This window comes from Carassius gibelio, chromosome A11 (genome assembly GCF_023724105.1).
Source record: "Carassius gibelio isolate Cgi1373 ecotype wild population from Czech Republic chromosome A11, carGib1.2-hapl.c, whole genome shotgun sequence".
Taxonomy (NCBI): domain Eukaryota; kingdom Metazoa; phylum Chordata; class Actinopteri; order Cypriniformes; family Cyprinidae; genus Carassius; species Carassius gibelio.
This window is the reverse complement of record NC_068381.1, coordinates 17,469,559-17,485,630: the sequence shown is the minus strand read 5'-3', so window position 1 is coordinate 17,485,630 and position 16,072 is coordinate 17,469,559. Positions and strand designations below refer to the sequence as shown.

Sequence of the window (16,072 nt, the reverse complement as noted above, 5' to 3'; positions counted from 1 at the left end):
CAAACTTGTATAATCTGGCAGATTTGAGCTAACAATATTGCCTCGTATTATAACCTCCCTTAATATTAATTTGAATACTAGATGGCGCTACAAGCGCATTGATGCAATTTTTCTTTTTTTAAACTCATGCAACTTTGAAAAAAAAAATCTGATAAATTTAGTTAGTTGCAATATAATAATAATAATAATAATAATAATGTTTTATAAAATATAATAAATTATGCAACATTATATAATAATTTTTAGGTCACTTAAGAGGAAAAATCAACCATTGTTTTCATCAAAATACAATAGTTAGATCAGTTTTTATTAGAAAACAAAATGGTAATTTAGGAACAGCTACCACTATCATGAAAAAAGCGTAGTACATTATTTAAATTAGTTCCTACATTATTTTATTATGGTTTTACAGGAACAACGATAATAACTATACTGTATATGCATTTTTCATTTGTCATAAGAAAAATGACCAATAAAGAGTCAAACTTTACTTACATATCAGTGTGGTAAAAAGGACACTGACCTGCACCGTTAATGTAAACAAAACCCTGTGTCAGCTGCTCATTTTCTGCAACCATTATTATTGATTAATTATGGAGAGACCAAAGCCACGCTCCTTAATAATGAATGGTGCTGGCTTTAATACTTCTTGAATATTTAACGTCCTGTGGGTGGGACTGCATTGTTAGCGTTAGTTCTCCGAGCCGTCGATCAAAGCACTGACCCCGCCCCTCTTTGCGTCACACGTCTTTCAAGTGACGTCAAAGTGTCTGCAGGTGCTGGAAGAGGCGCAGTATTGGCGTAAGTGACGCTTAAAACGGCTTTTACGGTAAGACAACGATAGCAATATGCGTTTTAAATACTTTGCGCTAAATGATTTGTAATATTTACTGTATGGGTGTGTTTTTCGACTCGAAAGCTGCGAAAAATGAGCCCAAAGTAAGAAGAATAACCTTCATCTGACATGGACATCGCGCATCCTATACTTCTATTTATACTCCCCATCAAAGACACATCTGCCACATAGCCCTTTACATTACAATGCAAGGATTCGAAAGATTGTTTGCCTCTTCGTCTTTTATATATCTAAATGATAATAATGAATCGTTGTTTTCGTCAGCATCATCTCAGAAGATGGTGAATCAGGTGAAAATATCCTCCGCAGCAGCAGTGTTCATGTACATGTGCTGTAGCCTATTATGTAAGGATGCTCTGATCTTTTACTGGTCCTCGTTTTACTGTAATATTATACTGTATTATATAATAGGCTAGTATAACATTGTATAGGTTATGTCTCATTAAATCATTCATAATATTGCAGACGCGTTTCGTTTGCCTCCATCATTCAGCAAACTGTTATTACTCATTATGTTCTGGATGCTCTGGACCATTTTTTTTCATGTTCAGTACTGTATATATTCAGTTGCTTTGTTCATAAACGTTTTAAACCAGCCTAAACTGGCTCAGTGGTCTTTAAAGCTGATCTTTTGGCTGATATTTTGGTTACTTTATAGCTGGTTTTGGCTGTGAGACCAACTAGACCTGCTCAAACCATCTTTAGACTGGTGTTTTGATTTAAAGGGGTTATCTGAATTATAATTTTGAAGCAAATCAACTTGACAGTTCTTGGACAGCACAGCTCTTAACACACAATGTCCAGAGCTGTCAGTCGATTACTCTGACTTCAGCATTACTGAGGATTTGAGTCTAAAGGAAGAGAGAGTGCTTACTCCTAAAACCAATTATTATGTATTTTTTACATATGGTCCAGCAGTCTGTTTTTGTTAGGCTGAAAGAGCAGATGGTCTAAAAGTTAGCCTCTATTTTTAGTCAGCTGGAGCCCTCTTTTATCAGGAGAAATGCTGACTTTAGGATGCTTTAGTGCTCTGCGAATCTTTCAGACACACTGGATGCAATGCACAGAATATCAGATCAGCTCCCAGGGTCTCCAGAGGAGAAGCTTTTTTGTTGAGTTTGTTCTGTGCCTGGTGCAATTTGCTTTGATTGTGATAATCATACATAGAACCAGGCCAAAGCTGAAGCTAATTAAACTTCTAAATATCTCTAATGCAAGTTAGGATATGAATGTTAGTTTTCCCTTCAGCCATCCTCTGAGTTCTCTATCTAAAGATCATGTTGACCTAAACCTGAATACAATGCCAATCTCCAATCCCAGTGAGCCTTTTGCAAGAGTATACTGTATGGACACTTATCAATTGGCATCCAGTTATGCAGTATAATCTTTCTGTTAAAATTTGTACATTTACCCACTGTCATTTTTATCCAAACTTTGTAACTTTATTCAAGGATCACTCCAGTTATATTGTAATTGCATGCAAATGAGTAACCTGCACATTATACATTTTTTTTTACTTTTGTGTTTTCATAGTCTTGTTCTTTTGTGCACTGTGCACAGTATGTATACTATATAATGTAAAAAGAAAATAGTGAATAGATAGATAGTGACATGCTCAAAAGTGACATGACATTTATAAAAAAAATATACATAAATGATCATGGTTTCCACATAAATATTAATCAGCACAACTATTTCCATCATTGACAATAATAAGAAATGCTTCTTGAGCAGCAAATCAGCATATTAGAGTGATTTCTGAAGATCATGTGACACTGAAACCTGGAGAAATGATGCTGAAAATTCAGCTATGCATCACAGGAATGAGTAAAAGTAAAACATTTAAATATTTATTTTACTGTATTTCTGATCAAATCCAGCTTTTGTAGGCATAAAATACTTCATTCAAAAACATTACAAAAAAATAGCATGCTGTTACGAATATATTCCAGCATCAGTATGTGTGTATGACATGACCTACTTGAGGCAAACATCACTCTAATTTGACATGTTACAGCCTCTGTCCGAATGAGTTTAATTTAAAGGGTGAAATGGTCAGTTAGTCCTCATGTGACGTAGAACCTTTCAGAGAAAGCCTGATAAGAATCAAACATCTGCCCTTGTCAACGTGAAATGCTTGCTCAGTGTTTCATCTCTTCAGCATTTTCTTTTATAGTTAGGCTAAATGTGTCTGTCAGACATCCGTGAGTTCTGATTATTGCTTTTCACTTGATCCCAATCTGTTTTTCCATGCTCTGTCGAGTCATTGCAATACACACAGCATGGAACCTCATGTTACATTTGTCCTCCAGATCTCTGACTCTCTTTATCTCTTTCTTCCCTGCTCACCTTCAATATCCGGCCTGGTACTTGTCTTACAGAAAAGAGTAATGAGTAATCTAATGGCGCTTTTCCACTGCGTGGTTCGACTCAGCACGGCAAAGCTCAGCACGGTTTGCGTTTCCACTGCAGATTAGTATCGCTTTAGATCGGGCAGGATTATTCACATTTTGTTATAGTTGTGCCGCCTCTATTGCCACTACTCCTAAAAAATAACTTTTCATTCGGCGTCACCTCATCAAGTTCTCACTGGATCCGCTCCTCTGCTATCAATGAGAGAAATGTCTGTACCTCAGCAAAAGACAACAAAACTTTTGGGTTGTTAAAAAGAGGTGCGCTCGTTCAAAACGTTTGCGTTCGATCCTTCGCTGGCTGTGCTGATTTAAATCTAGCGGTTATGTTCAGTGAAGCAGGTAGTGACGATTCTCTCCGGCCAATCCATGATCAGCAGAGTTCACACGTCACGTTTTGGTAACTGTACAGTTACCTTAGAACCTCATCAGAAGTGGTACTAAAAAAGTACCAGGTACTGTACCCAGTGGAAAACCCCCCCAAAATTATCCGTACCATGCCATACCATGCAGTGGAAAAGCACCAAAAGTCAGCCTTAGAGGAAAAGTTCACCCAAAAATGTTAATTTGCTGAAAATGCATTCACCCTCAAGGCATTTAAGATGACTGAGCGCTATCTAGAGAAAGACGTGCTGTCATGGTGATCGTGTCCCACTCCACAAAGAAAAAATAGATGCTCCGCCCAGAAGAGAGCTTGCTCTTCTCCCAGTTGACCCGAAATCCCAATCGGGCAAGGAGCAAAATGACCTGGTTCCTGTGTTCTCAAACCAACTCCTGGGACTGAGCTACAATCAGCCAGTCATCAAGGTAGTTGAGGATGGGACCGCCCTGTTCCTTCAGCGGGACCAGATAGCTTGTGTCTCCGCCCTACTGTTGAGGGGAGTGAAGGATGAGCCCACAAAGCTTGTCCTGGCCAAAAGCAGCACATTCCATGTGAGCTCCCTGTATACTTCCAGGAAGAAGGGCACCAGGTGGGATGGCACTTACCCAGTGCCTCCAGCAACCTATCATCAAACCGCGAGCACTTGAGGGAGGGTGGTGAAACATACTCCAACCCAACACTTGCAGTGGCCTGGCAAGCACGGCCACCAACTCCACATCAGACTCTGGAACACCTAAAAGCGTCAGCACAGCAATGTCCTCCACGTCAGAAGGCGTGAGTCCACCCCCTGTTGCTGCGAGGGAGACTTCATTCTCCTCCTGAGATCCAAATGAGAAATTAAGTTCACCCGTGGATGAGACGCCTAACTCATCCAAAAACTCAGCCGTGGGGAACCGAGCATGCCGGGGAATGAAACTGCATATGCTTGAATTTTGTGATTTTTTTTCGAGCGATGCAGCATTGTTTCTTAAAGCTGCAGTCGGTAACTTTTGACGCTCTAGCGGTTAATAAACAGAACTGCTTGCATGTTGCGAAAGAACATCGTAGCTGGAACTACTTCTCTCTGTTTATGTCTATGAAGAATCACAAAGGTACTGGGTTACTCCGCCGCGGTACCCCCAAAGCAATCTAAAATAGTCCGAATATAAACACTTATTATAGGTGCACCCTAGTGATTCAGGACAAGCTAAAAACACGGTTTGGAAAATGGATTCATGGTGTACTCGCTTATTATGTACATTTTGTATATTTTGAACACAAACTAAGTTACGGACCGCAGCTCTGATTGGTTGTTTTTTACCGGGAGCGATGTATTTCTGCAAATGGCAATAGGAGCACTGGGAGGAGCCAGAGGAGCTTGATTTTTTCACAGATTATCTGTCTCATATTCAGGACATAATGACAGGTTTAACAAATATGTAAAAAAAATACATTTTTACAAAAGTTACCAACTGCAGATTTAAGTGAAGGAAAACTGCAGACCTGGCAACCCTATATATATATATATATATATATATATATATATATATATATATATATATATAATTGCTTTATTGGCATGACTGTAAAAAAAATACAATATTGCCAAATCTTGGAATATATGTAGAGCAGCATAATAATAATGAAAAGATCAAAATAATAGAAGAAAACATTATAACAGTTTAAACTTAAATAAACAGTGTAACAAATTAGAACCTGAGTGAACATTTGTGTTAACATTCCTCTCCTAGTACTGTCTTTATCTGTTCCTCTTCAGTCATGGCTGTAAAGTTCTTTATGATGTTTGTGAATTTGTTCATGTATAGGTCTCTTATTGATTTAAATTTGTAACACTGAAGTTGGAAGTGTGCCTCTGTCAAGATCTCTCATTTAAGTCTTATCACTGTTTTTGTGTGTGTGTGTGTTTCGCTTTTCAGCCTTTTGGCTAAGATCAAGTGTAGTCATGAAGTCATGGCCTAGTGGTTAGAGAGTTTGACTCCCAAGGTTGTGGGTTTGAGTCTCGGGCCATCTCGGGCCAGCTTGAGCAGGGCACCAAACCCCCAAATGCTCCCGGGTGCCGCAGCATAAATGGTTGCCCACTGCCTCGGGTGTGTGTTCAAGGTGTGTGTGTGTGCACTTTGGATGGGTTAAATGCAGCACATGAATTATGGTATGGGTCACCATACTTGGCTGTATGTCAGTTCACTTCACTGTTTAACAGCCCTATTTTGAGACATTCAAAGTCTGATTGACAGGATATAATTGGCTCTGGACATTGGATGTTTTTTTAAGAATCGGCCAATGGCTGAAAGTGCAGATAATTGCTTTTATCTGCTGATACTGATTACTGGCCGATACATCGGTGCATCCTACTTCAGATCAAATTGAATTTGAACAGAAGAAGGTATCATAGGTGGAAGTGTAATTTTGGTGCGGTACAATGCTACAGTTCATGCTACCTATGTATTTCACTCTCAGTTTTCAATATTTGAAAACATGATAATATTTATTTTGTTTTGAAATGTTTATGGTACATTTGGGAACTTAGTGTTACTCAGTCTGCGAGAATAGTTATAAATTGATGCCGCTATGTCTTAAATGCTGCAAAATATGTCCAAACGTCCTCTTTTTCTATTTTCTCCAGATGGCTTCAGCTACAGATAACCGTTATGGACAAAAGGAGTCTTCCGACCAGAACTTTGATTACATGTTCAAAATCCTGATCATCGGAAACAGCAGTGTTGGAAAGACCAGCTTTCTGTTTCGTTATGCAGATGACTCCTTCACACCAGCATTTGTCAGCACGGTGGGCATCGACTTCAAGGTGAAGACCATCTACAGGAATGACAAGAGGATAAAGCTGCAGATCTGGGTGAGATCATGTTTCCCATCAGCTCATAAGCAGAACACATCTGTGCCAGTTTAAGGCCTTGTTGTGGTTATTGTTTAATGAAGACAAAGGTAAAAGGTGCTTTTTCATTTTTTCATTCTTGTTTTCTTACTGGAAGGTCCATAGTAGGTGATCTGTTGAGATTTTACTGGTGTTTAAAGTCACTCATATTGATCGTCTCATTCCAGACCTATAAATCTCATTTAAATGTCAGAAACAGAGCTGTGGCTTAATGTGCATGCACCATCATGGACCCACTGAGTTTAACAGCATGTGAAATGGTGGAAATTAATTGTGATAGAGATGCCATAAACCAAAACATTTTAAATCAACGAATAGAGCAAAAAAAAAAACCAACAACAACAACAAATTAAGCCACTGTGGTTTAATGGAGAAAGGTTGTGGTCTACATTAAAAAAAAAAAAAAAAAAAAAAAATTAGCCCTGAATTTAAAATTTATGTTATTTGAATTGCATATCAAATTTCCATCCATTTAGTTTCCAAAGGTTTAACACAAACTAACTAATAAACTTAATGTGATGCATTATTTGTCAATTAAACAAAAATGAAATATAATAGTGACATTTCTCTTAAAGTGCTAATCTACTGAATGTGTTGGAAAACCAAATTTATATATTTATCAATCAATCCGATTTGTATCTATCTCATACATTTTAACTAATTGAATATTGCTTGTTTCACAGCTAGCCACAAACAAATGTTTTTGTTTTCAAAATGAACAGATTTATGCAGATGTGTAGCTATTTAAAATTAATGCATTTTAAATTGAAAAACATTCATTTAATATGAAATCAAGAGTCAAACATAAACTATGCTATGATTTTTGGAGTGCAGAAATATTACGGGTACAGAGAGAGAGAGAGAGAGAGAGAGAGAGAGAGAGATGGTCGGTAGCCAATAGGTTTGGGGAGGTTTGCTGATGTGCTAGATGAGTAACCAAACAGAATCGCTCGTGATGTATCCGGACCCCTCCCCCAGTGCCTTAAATTTCCCTCTGGTGGAAGCATAGAAGACAACCCTCCCCCACCCCGCAGACCCGAGCAAACACACACACACACACACACGCACGTGCGCGCACACACACTCCCACCATCTTTACAATGGATAAAATATAGAGTTGTGCATCGTGCAGTATAGGGTACAAAAGACATGAACATTTGGCTATGTTCAGAACCGAATACTAGCCATTTATCGAATACCTCATAAAATGGTGTTTATTCCCTACTATATCTTAAAAATAGTGTAATGCAATGATGACTGCATCAGACAGTACTATGCTTCATTGTCACATGACCTCAAGTGTGATTCACAGTCATTCAGTGGTGTCCAGCTGTCATCTTGGAGGTTATCTTTTACATTTTAACCCTGTAAAGCCTGGCATATTAAATAATAAGAAAATGTATGTATTTTTTGATTGAAACAGGTTATTAAGCTTTTAGACAATAAATATATATATATATATATATATATATATATATATATATATATATATATATATATATATATATATATATATATATATATATATATATATATATATATATTAAAAATTACAAAGGTTTTTTGTTCACTATGATATTTGATACATCAGGTTTTTATGGCTCATAAATATGGAGCTCATACTTAAAGGCAGGGTAGGTAAGAAATTTATAAACAACTTTCTTCCAAATTTGTTTCAACTTTCTATTTATATCAATGCATAATTAAAATGTAAGTACTCTGATAAAGAGAGTATAAAAATCGAGTGACTCTAGACCGTTTAATCTGTATTAAACACAGCTCATTATTTCCTTTCGGCACGAAACATAGGATTGGCTTAGGCGACTGTCACTCTCTCGCAACCATGGCAACCACCCTTTTGCCACACATGACCTGCCCACTTGCGTACGCACGTTTGATTTGAGGAATTCAAGAGGCACGGATCCTAGGAATACCAAAACAATGGCAGAGAAACAGCAAGCGAAATTCACAGTACCGGCCTATGTAGTTAGTAAAGGCAAACCAGGCAAAAAAAAGGAAGACAGTAACAGTACAAGAAAAGGCAATGAACAAAAAGTCTTTGGATAAACAAAGAAATAAAACGCGAGTTAATATCGGCGTGCCTTTCCAGCGATGGCGAGAACTGAGGGAACTCAAGTGCTCCTTGCCCTGCACTTCGACCACCCCGTCCTCGGCGTCTACTTCCTCGGACCCTAGTTGCACGGCCTCTTGCACGACCTCCTCTGCTTCGCCCTCGACCCCGGACCTGTCCTCGAGCTGACGATGCGGTACTTGTCTCTGGAGTGTAGTCCTCATCAGAGTCAACAATGCTTTCATCATGGAACTCTTACATGCAGAACAACGTATATGTTATGAATCTTACACGAAATTCATCTTCATCACAGTGTAAATGATGGTAATGGAAAAACGTGTATCATGCAACCTGTTTTTAGCTTTGCCTTATAGATAACTAGCTCGTTAGCGAATCAAAAAATATATATTTTAAACTTTACCAATATCAATATGCTAGCTTGATAGGGAGTACTAAAATACATCTTGTTTGTTTATCTTCATAATTATGAAGTTATTTTTATTACATGTGATTCTGACATGATTTCACTACATGCACTCTGCTCCTTCCTCTCCGCTCGTCTCAGGTAAATAATGCGTCTTCCAGCTCAGTGGTCGGAGTCACGCGTTCATGTGTTTTGGGGGCGTGGCTTTGGAAGGCGCCCAGAAGGGAGGGGGTGGTGTGAATGGAAATAATGAGCTGTCTTTAAAACAGTCGTTAGAGGTCTACAGACACTCGATTTTTATACTTTCTTTTTCAGAGTACTTACATTTTAATTATGTATTGATATATAAATAAAGTTTAAACACATTTGGAAAAAAAGTGTTTTATACATGTTTTACCTACCCTGCCTTTAAGGGGGAAAAACGAACCATGTAATTATGAAATTTGGTGCAGTTGATGATATTTATATTGGCGAAAAGTAAGATGAAATATTGATAAACTGTAATGTTAATCAATGAGATCTTTTTAACAGTATAACTTTCTTAAAATGCTTACAAATATCAGTTGTCACTCTATATTTCCTATTAACGTCTTCGTAAGATGATATTTAAATTATTCGTTTTATTATCAAAGCTCTGAAGTTTCGAAACATTTAATGCAGTGCACTACAATGATAACTGAGAGATAGAAGATAAACGTTTATCAAATGCCTGATGATCATATGCTCACATTTTGAGTGATTTTTCTAAAACTGATGTATGGATAATAAATTAACCTAAAGTACGGTGCTTCAATCCAGTGTTTGTCTTGAAATATTACAAATATAAAAGATTTTCTTATGTTTACTTAATAAAAATCATTAAAGATTGTATCAAATATTCAGGGTTAATCCTTTTTAAAGTGTAAAAACATCAAGTCACGTCCCAAGAGTTAGGAATTGCAATTGATATTGCTTACAGTTTACAGAAATGGCAGGTCTAATCAAGCACATTGCATTGTGGTATTTTATTTTTTATTCAGTGGCGAAAATGAGCTTCCATAGGTTTTTGCTTAGCATGGATGTAAAATTGAATTTGAACATAAAGCTGCTTGTTTCCCTTAATGCTGCTCTGTATGGTTTAGGGACCGTGTAACAGAAAAATGAAATTACGCTGATTTGCAGCGTACCATTGAAAAGATGCTATATAACTGTGGTATCAGAGTCACGAGCCAGACATAGGTTTGCAGTCTCACAGATCGTCTGGTATATTAATAGGTCCATCAGTGCTGCTCAGTAGACACCATTCTGACCACAAGTCTCTTAGAGGTTACATTGATTGTGAGGATTAGTCTGCTGATTTATTACAGTAGGAATAGGTGGTTGCATAGAAAAACTCATAAATCTGTCATAAAGCTGCAGTTTGTTGCCAGGCCCTAGACAAGCCCTTGTTTGGTCTCCTGCATAAGTCAGGCCACTAATGACTGAACTGAATGTGTTCATAATTAACAGGCTCATTTCTCTGATGCAGTGGTGCAGGGATCAGGTCCCTTCATGGTGGATGCTTATTGTTTTACTTGCACTCAAGTTTCTTGATAGGAGTAGCTACATGTTAAAACCGAATCCCGAAATCCTGTTTTCCTGGTTATGTGAAAACAAAAGTGCTGGGGCTCATTGAAAGAATATATATATATATATATATATATATATATATATATATATATATATATATATATATATATATATATATATATATATATATATATATATATATATATATATATATATACTTTTATTCAGCAAAGCTACATTAAATTGATGAAAAGTGATAGTAAAGAGATTTTTGATGTTACAAAATATTCTGTTTCAGATAAATTGTTCTTTTTTCAACATCAACTATTATCGATAATTTAGCATAAATAATAGTAATAACTGATGATACATTAGCAGCAAATCGGCATATTATAATGATTTCTAGAGGATCATGTGACACTGAAGACTGATGCTGAAAATGCAGCTTTGCATCACAGGAATAAATTGCATTTTAAAACGAATTCAAATAAAAAACAGTTCTTTTAAATTATAATAATATTTCACAATATCACTATATTTAATGTTATTTTGAATAAATAAATGCAGCCTTGGTGAGCATAAGAGACTTCTTTTAAAAACATTACAGTCTTAAACTATTATTTGTAGCAGTATGTTCATACTGTAATGGCATTATCGATCTAACAAACAAATGCATATTCTGTATATTTTAAATGTAAATTTGATTGGTTTTGCTTTTTTTTTCCTATTTCGTCTTGTGCATTGCTGGCTGTTCCTTCACAGGACACTGCGGGACAGGAGCGCTACAGAACCATCACCACCGCCTACTACCGCGGAGCCATGGGCTTCATCCTCATGTATGACATCACCAACGAGGAGTCTTTTGCCGCTGTGCAGGACTGGTGGGTTAACTAAACTGTGTGTCTCTGCACTAATGAATGGCACAGCTCGTCAACTACACAAACTCAAACACACTGTGTTTTCAGCATCTCAAAATACGAGATATGAACATATGAACTTCATCTCTACAGCTGCTCTGAGAGTCACTTCACCAGCTTTATACATTTAGTGAAAACTACCATCAAACACACACTGAATCTCAAAGAACTTCATGTCGATCCGCCAAAATAAAAGTTAACTTTAACTTGAAGAAATTATTACAGAAATATATTAATATTGTATATTCAAATATACTTCCACATTAATATTACATTTTGTATTATTATTATTATTATTATTATTATTAAGGGGTATCATCCAACCAATATATTTTTTTCATCCAAGTTTTAAATAACTGTGTTTTGCAAAAATAAAAATAAATATATATATATATATATATATATATATATATATATATATATATATATATGTATATAAATTAATTGCTATATTTTCATTTGACTACATTTTAAAAGATTGATTAAATTGTTAACATTTAATAATTCATTTCATTATGCTAAAATTGTATTTGATCTTAAAACACAAGAAAATAAAATAAAATGAGAAAACAAATTAAAAAAATAAAATAAAGGAAGCTACTCTGTGAATTTTAATTGTGAATGTTTATATTTGTCCTCAAGGTTTGACAAACATGTTGAAAGCTTTTTTCTGCCCCATTAATGGTAAATTAATATTGTGATAAATATTGATATCATGATGTGGAAAAAACTATTGTGATAATATTTTTGACCATATCCCCCAGACGTAGAGGAAAGTTAGTTTAACAAGCAAACGTTTAATCAAATCTGACTGTCTCCCGCAGGTCCACCCAGATTAAGACGTACTCATGGGATAACGCTCAGGTGCTGCTAGTGGGCAACAAGTGTGACATGGAGGATGAGAGGGTCGTGGCCTCTGAGAGGGGACGACAGCTCTCCGAGCATCTCGGTAAGTCATGTTTCCAGGTTGGTGCAATATTTTCAAATATTCACAGCTATAATTTTAAATATATTAAAGGTAGGGTCGTCGATTTCAGAGAGGCTAGCTATAGCAAGCTAGCTTTACAATCAAGATCCCCACTCTCCCTGCATAATCACTCTCCATGAAGCGTAATCCTACATTATAGCATTGCAATTTAAATTATTTGGAAATATATTTGGTATAATATCATGCATGGTCATAAAGTAACATACATGTGAATAGTTGGATGAAACCATCTAAATCAGATTTGAAATATCCTTTAAAAATTCTACATAGAACTTAGTGTCTAGAAAAGTTTTTAAGTTTTTCAAGTTACTTTAAACGATGTGTAAATGTTGACAGCTCACTTTAGAGTTTTAGACAAGGCTTTGGTCTTGAATTAGTTTCCTCTTTTGTCCGTAGGTTTTGAGTTTTTTGAGGCCAGTGCCAAGGACAACATTAACATTAAACAAACCTTCGAGCGGCTGGTGGACATAATCTGCGAGAAGATGTCAGAGAGCCTGGATGCCGCTGATCCTGCAGTGACGGGAGCCAAACAGGGGCCGCAGCTCACCGAGCAGCCCACCGCTCCGCACCAGGACTGCGCCTGCTGAAAACCCCCCGGCTCTCTCTGCACTGCCTTGCACCAACACACAAAAACAACAAGTTTAGATATTTAAAAAGAACAAGAAACATAAAACCCTCAATTCCCATACTGCCTCCTCTGGTCACACCCTCTAGCTCCGCCCCCTCCTCACTGAAAACTCATTTTGACATCTCAAACTTTGAAATGATTTTATTCAACGTGCAATCCATTCGATTTTAAAAGGAAAGCCTTAATGCCCTTTAAAGGGATAGCTCACCCAAAAATTTGAATTCTGTCATGGTTTACGCTTCCTCAAGTTGTTCCAAACAAAATATATTATGAAGAATGGTTAACCAAACAGATGTTGGTCTTCTTTAACTCCCTTAGTATAAAAAAAAATACTATAAAAAGTAAATGGGAACATTTTAGTTTAAATACATTCTTCAAAATATATTTTATGTTCAGCAGAAGAAATTCATACAGTTATGAACAGTTAACAACAGTTAACTGTTAACAACTTGACGGAGAGTAAACAATGACAGAATACACATATTTGGGTGAACTATCCCTTTTGATTAGGACTATAAGTACGATTAAGCCCGCATTATGTTTTAATGACTTTATAATTAGGCCTATATTTAAATGTTAGGAGTGTGTGATTAGGCGTAGGTTTGGCATAGCACACAGAGTCAGTTATCTTTGTTTTCGATGCCTTCATATCACTTCATATTTTAACATTTTTTCTTCTTCTACACCTCCATATCCTTAAATTATTTATGAACAAATAGAAAAAGAGAACTGGAGAGCGATATCTATATATTTATTCCAAAAAGTGTACATAAATACGGTCCAGTATTTAAATGATACAGTTAGAAATACATATCTAATATGTTTTGTTCGTTTTTTTTTTTTAAATTACCAATTTTAACAAATATAGAGAGTTAGAGAAGTCAATTAATACTGTTTTCATGGTAATTCTTTGCAGTGCTCGTCTCAAACCTTTCTTGCTTATTTGTATCTGTGTCATTGTATCTTGTTCACTGCCTTGCCTCATGTAACTTCAGTCCCGGGACTGAAAGCCAGATATCATACACAAACATTCCTTAATGTAAATTTGCATGGAAGGAAATAAAGCCATTTAGGCAAATAGTGGTAGGATTCCTTTCTCAGTGCATCGTTAGGTCTAGTCAAGTGTATTCCTAGTCAAAATCTGAGTTTGATTTGCAGCCATGCTGTTGCTTATTTCACTATAGCAGCAGAGCCATAAGCTCGACCTATCAACAATATATACGCTCTCAGAATTTAGCAAAAGTTGCTGAGATTTGACTGGCATTTTCCATAATGATTTTCTAGACTGGCGTGTCCTGTAAAAGTATTTACTTGGCTCTGTAATTCCAGGCCTGCAAATATAATGCAGAAATCTGTTTGCAAAAAATAAAATAAATAAAAATTTAAACCCAGATGAGTATTAACGTTTACATCTGCAAGATCCTCCCTGATTATTCCTGCCTCTTTCCTTTGCTATGCTGTCTTCCTTTAGAGAAAATACGTTTACTGTAAATACATTTGACTCTTTGGTTTTCTGTGTGGACTGTTGTATTGATTATGGGCTTTAAAAAAAAAATCTAGGTGATATTAAGAAAAAAGCTACAAAAGAGGATATAAAGGACGTTCTTTACATGCTGTTGTGTATGCCTGCTTGTGAATGAATGTCACTTTATTACAGAGCAATATTGAAGAAAATAACTTTTCATGTGTTGCAGAATATTTACCATTTTGTTGAAATAAACAGAACGTGTTTGTAGGATGTAATGGGAATGTGATTGTTGGATTAAGTGGATTAAATCCTAGTAATGTTGTAAACCAAAGCAGGCAGATAGACTGACTGTCACATCTACTGTGGAGCAAGTTCGCAGAAATTAAATCGCCTGACTGTATTTGTGGCAGATGCTGTTCATTATTTAAAAAACTGCTTATGTTGAAATCAAAATGTTCAGTTCAATGTAGGTGTCAGCAGAGCCTTTGCTACATTCTCTAGGCCTGAGACGAGTTGTTTGTAGGTGGGTCCCCTCTCTTTTAGGCCTAATGAGCAGTTGATACAGACAAGAGGACCTTAGTGAGCCCCTCTCATGACCATGGATACCAGAAAAGGGAAGAGAATGAGTCTGAATCTTTATTAACATCACAGCTCATCATGTAAGGTAGCCGCTCCACGTTCAGATCAGTTTATCATGACTAAGAGTTTGTTCTCCATGTCCTACATTTTTATCTAGAATTGTTTTTATTCATGCTTTCCATTGAGAATCTTTGTTTTGTATTATTATTATTTTTTTCCTCTGATAATCAAATATAATATACAAGGAAAAACACTAATATGCAGTTGTAAATGTACTGTACTTACAATAAGGGGTTTGGTGTCAAAAGTGTCCAGTGGTGAAATTTACCAAATCAACTGTCCATGTTGTGAAAATGACTGACCTTATAAAAAATAAAAAAAATTGTGCCGTTTACTTGAGACTATGTTGCGTCTTTGCCAGTTTTTATGAATGTCTTTAGTCAGCAATATGCCTATGGCAGGTTAGAAATGAAAACGAAACGCTGTCTGTGAGGAATAGACTCAGTGTTTACAATGTCAAAGGTCCCAGATAACATAATAATCAGAACTCAAAAACTGTTTTATTGAGTGTTTGTTTATTGAAAAGATTTTTTTTTAGTCCAGGAGAACGTTTCGTCAGCTGGACACCCGTCGTGTTGTGAACACAACAATACAATCCATTGAATGCACTGTACGTCTGTCCCTCACAGCCTCGTTTTCACTCCCCTCAAATATTTAATATGGCGCTACCGTGACTAAGGTCTTCTGGCCTGTCATCTAAAATGAATAACTCCCTATCTATGCCGTTTCATTAACATAACCACAAGAGGGAACTAAATACTTATCTATAGCCGTTGTCCTAAAATAGCAGCACCCCCAATAGAAATAGTGTTAGGGTGAAGGTGATCAGCTGATTGGCTGGAAGGAAAAT

At 36.4% G+C, this 16,072-nt stretch overlaps 1 protein-coding gene across 1 annotated transcript; it reads left to right on the top strand.

Moving 5' to 3' along the window:
* The first annotated feature begins 706 nt into the window (after nucleotides 1-706).
* Nucleotides 707-15,556, top strand: rab3ab (RAB3A, member RAS oncogene family, b). Its single transcript, XM_052610204.1, has 5 exons — nucleotides 707-829; nucleotides 6,273-6,500; nucleotides 11,345-11,463; nucleotides 12,324-12,448; nucleotides 12,884-15,556. The coding sequence occupies exons 2-5, from the start codon at nucleotides 6,273-6,275 to the stop codon at nucleotides 13,072-13,074; spliced, it is 663 nt and encodes a 220-aa protein (XP_052466164.1). The 5' UTR covers nucleotides 707-829; the 3' UTR covers nucleotides 13,075-15,556.
* The last annotated feature ends 516 nt before the right edge of the window (nucleotides 15,557-16,072 follow it).

Coding starts and splice junctions, on each gene's coding strand:
- rab3ab (XM_052610204.1), top strand. CDS start 6,273: ATGGCTTCAGCTACAGATAACCGTTATGGACAAAAGGAGTCTTCCGAC. Junction 6,501..11,344: donor GGATAAAGCTGCAGATCTGG/GTGAGATCATGT, acceptor GTTCCTTCACAG/GACACTGCGGGACAGGAGCG. Junction 11,464..12,323: donor TTTGCCGCTGTGCAGGACTG/GTGGGTTAACTA, acceptor TGTCTCCCGCAG/GTCCACCCAGATTAAGACGT.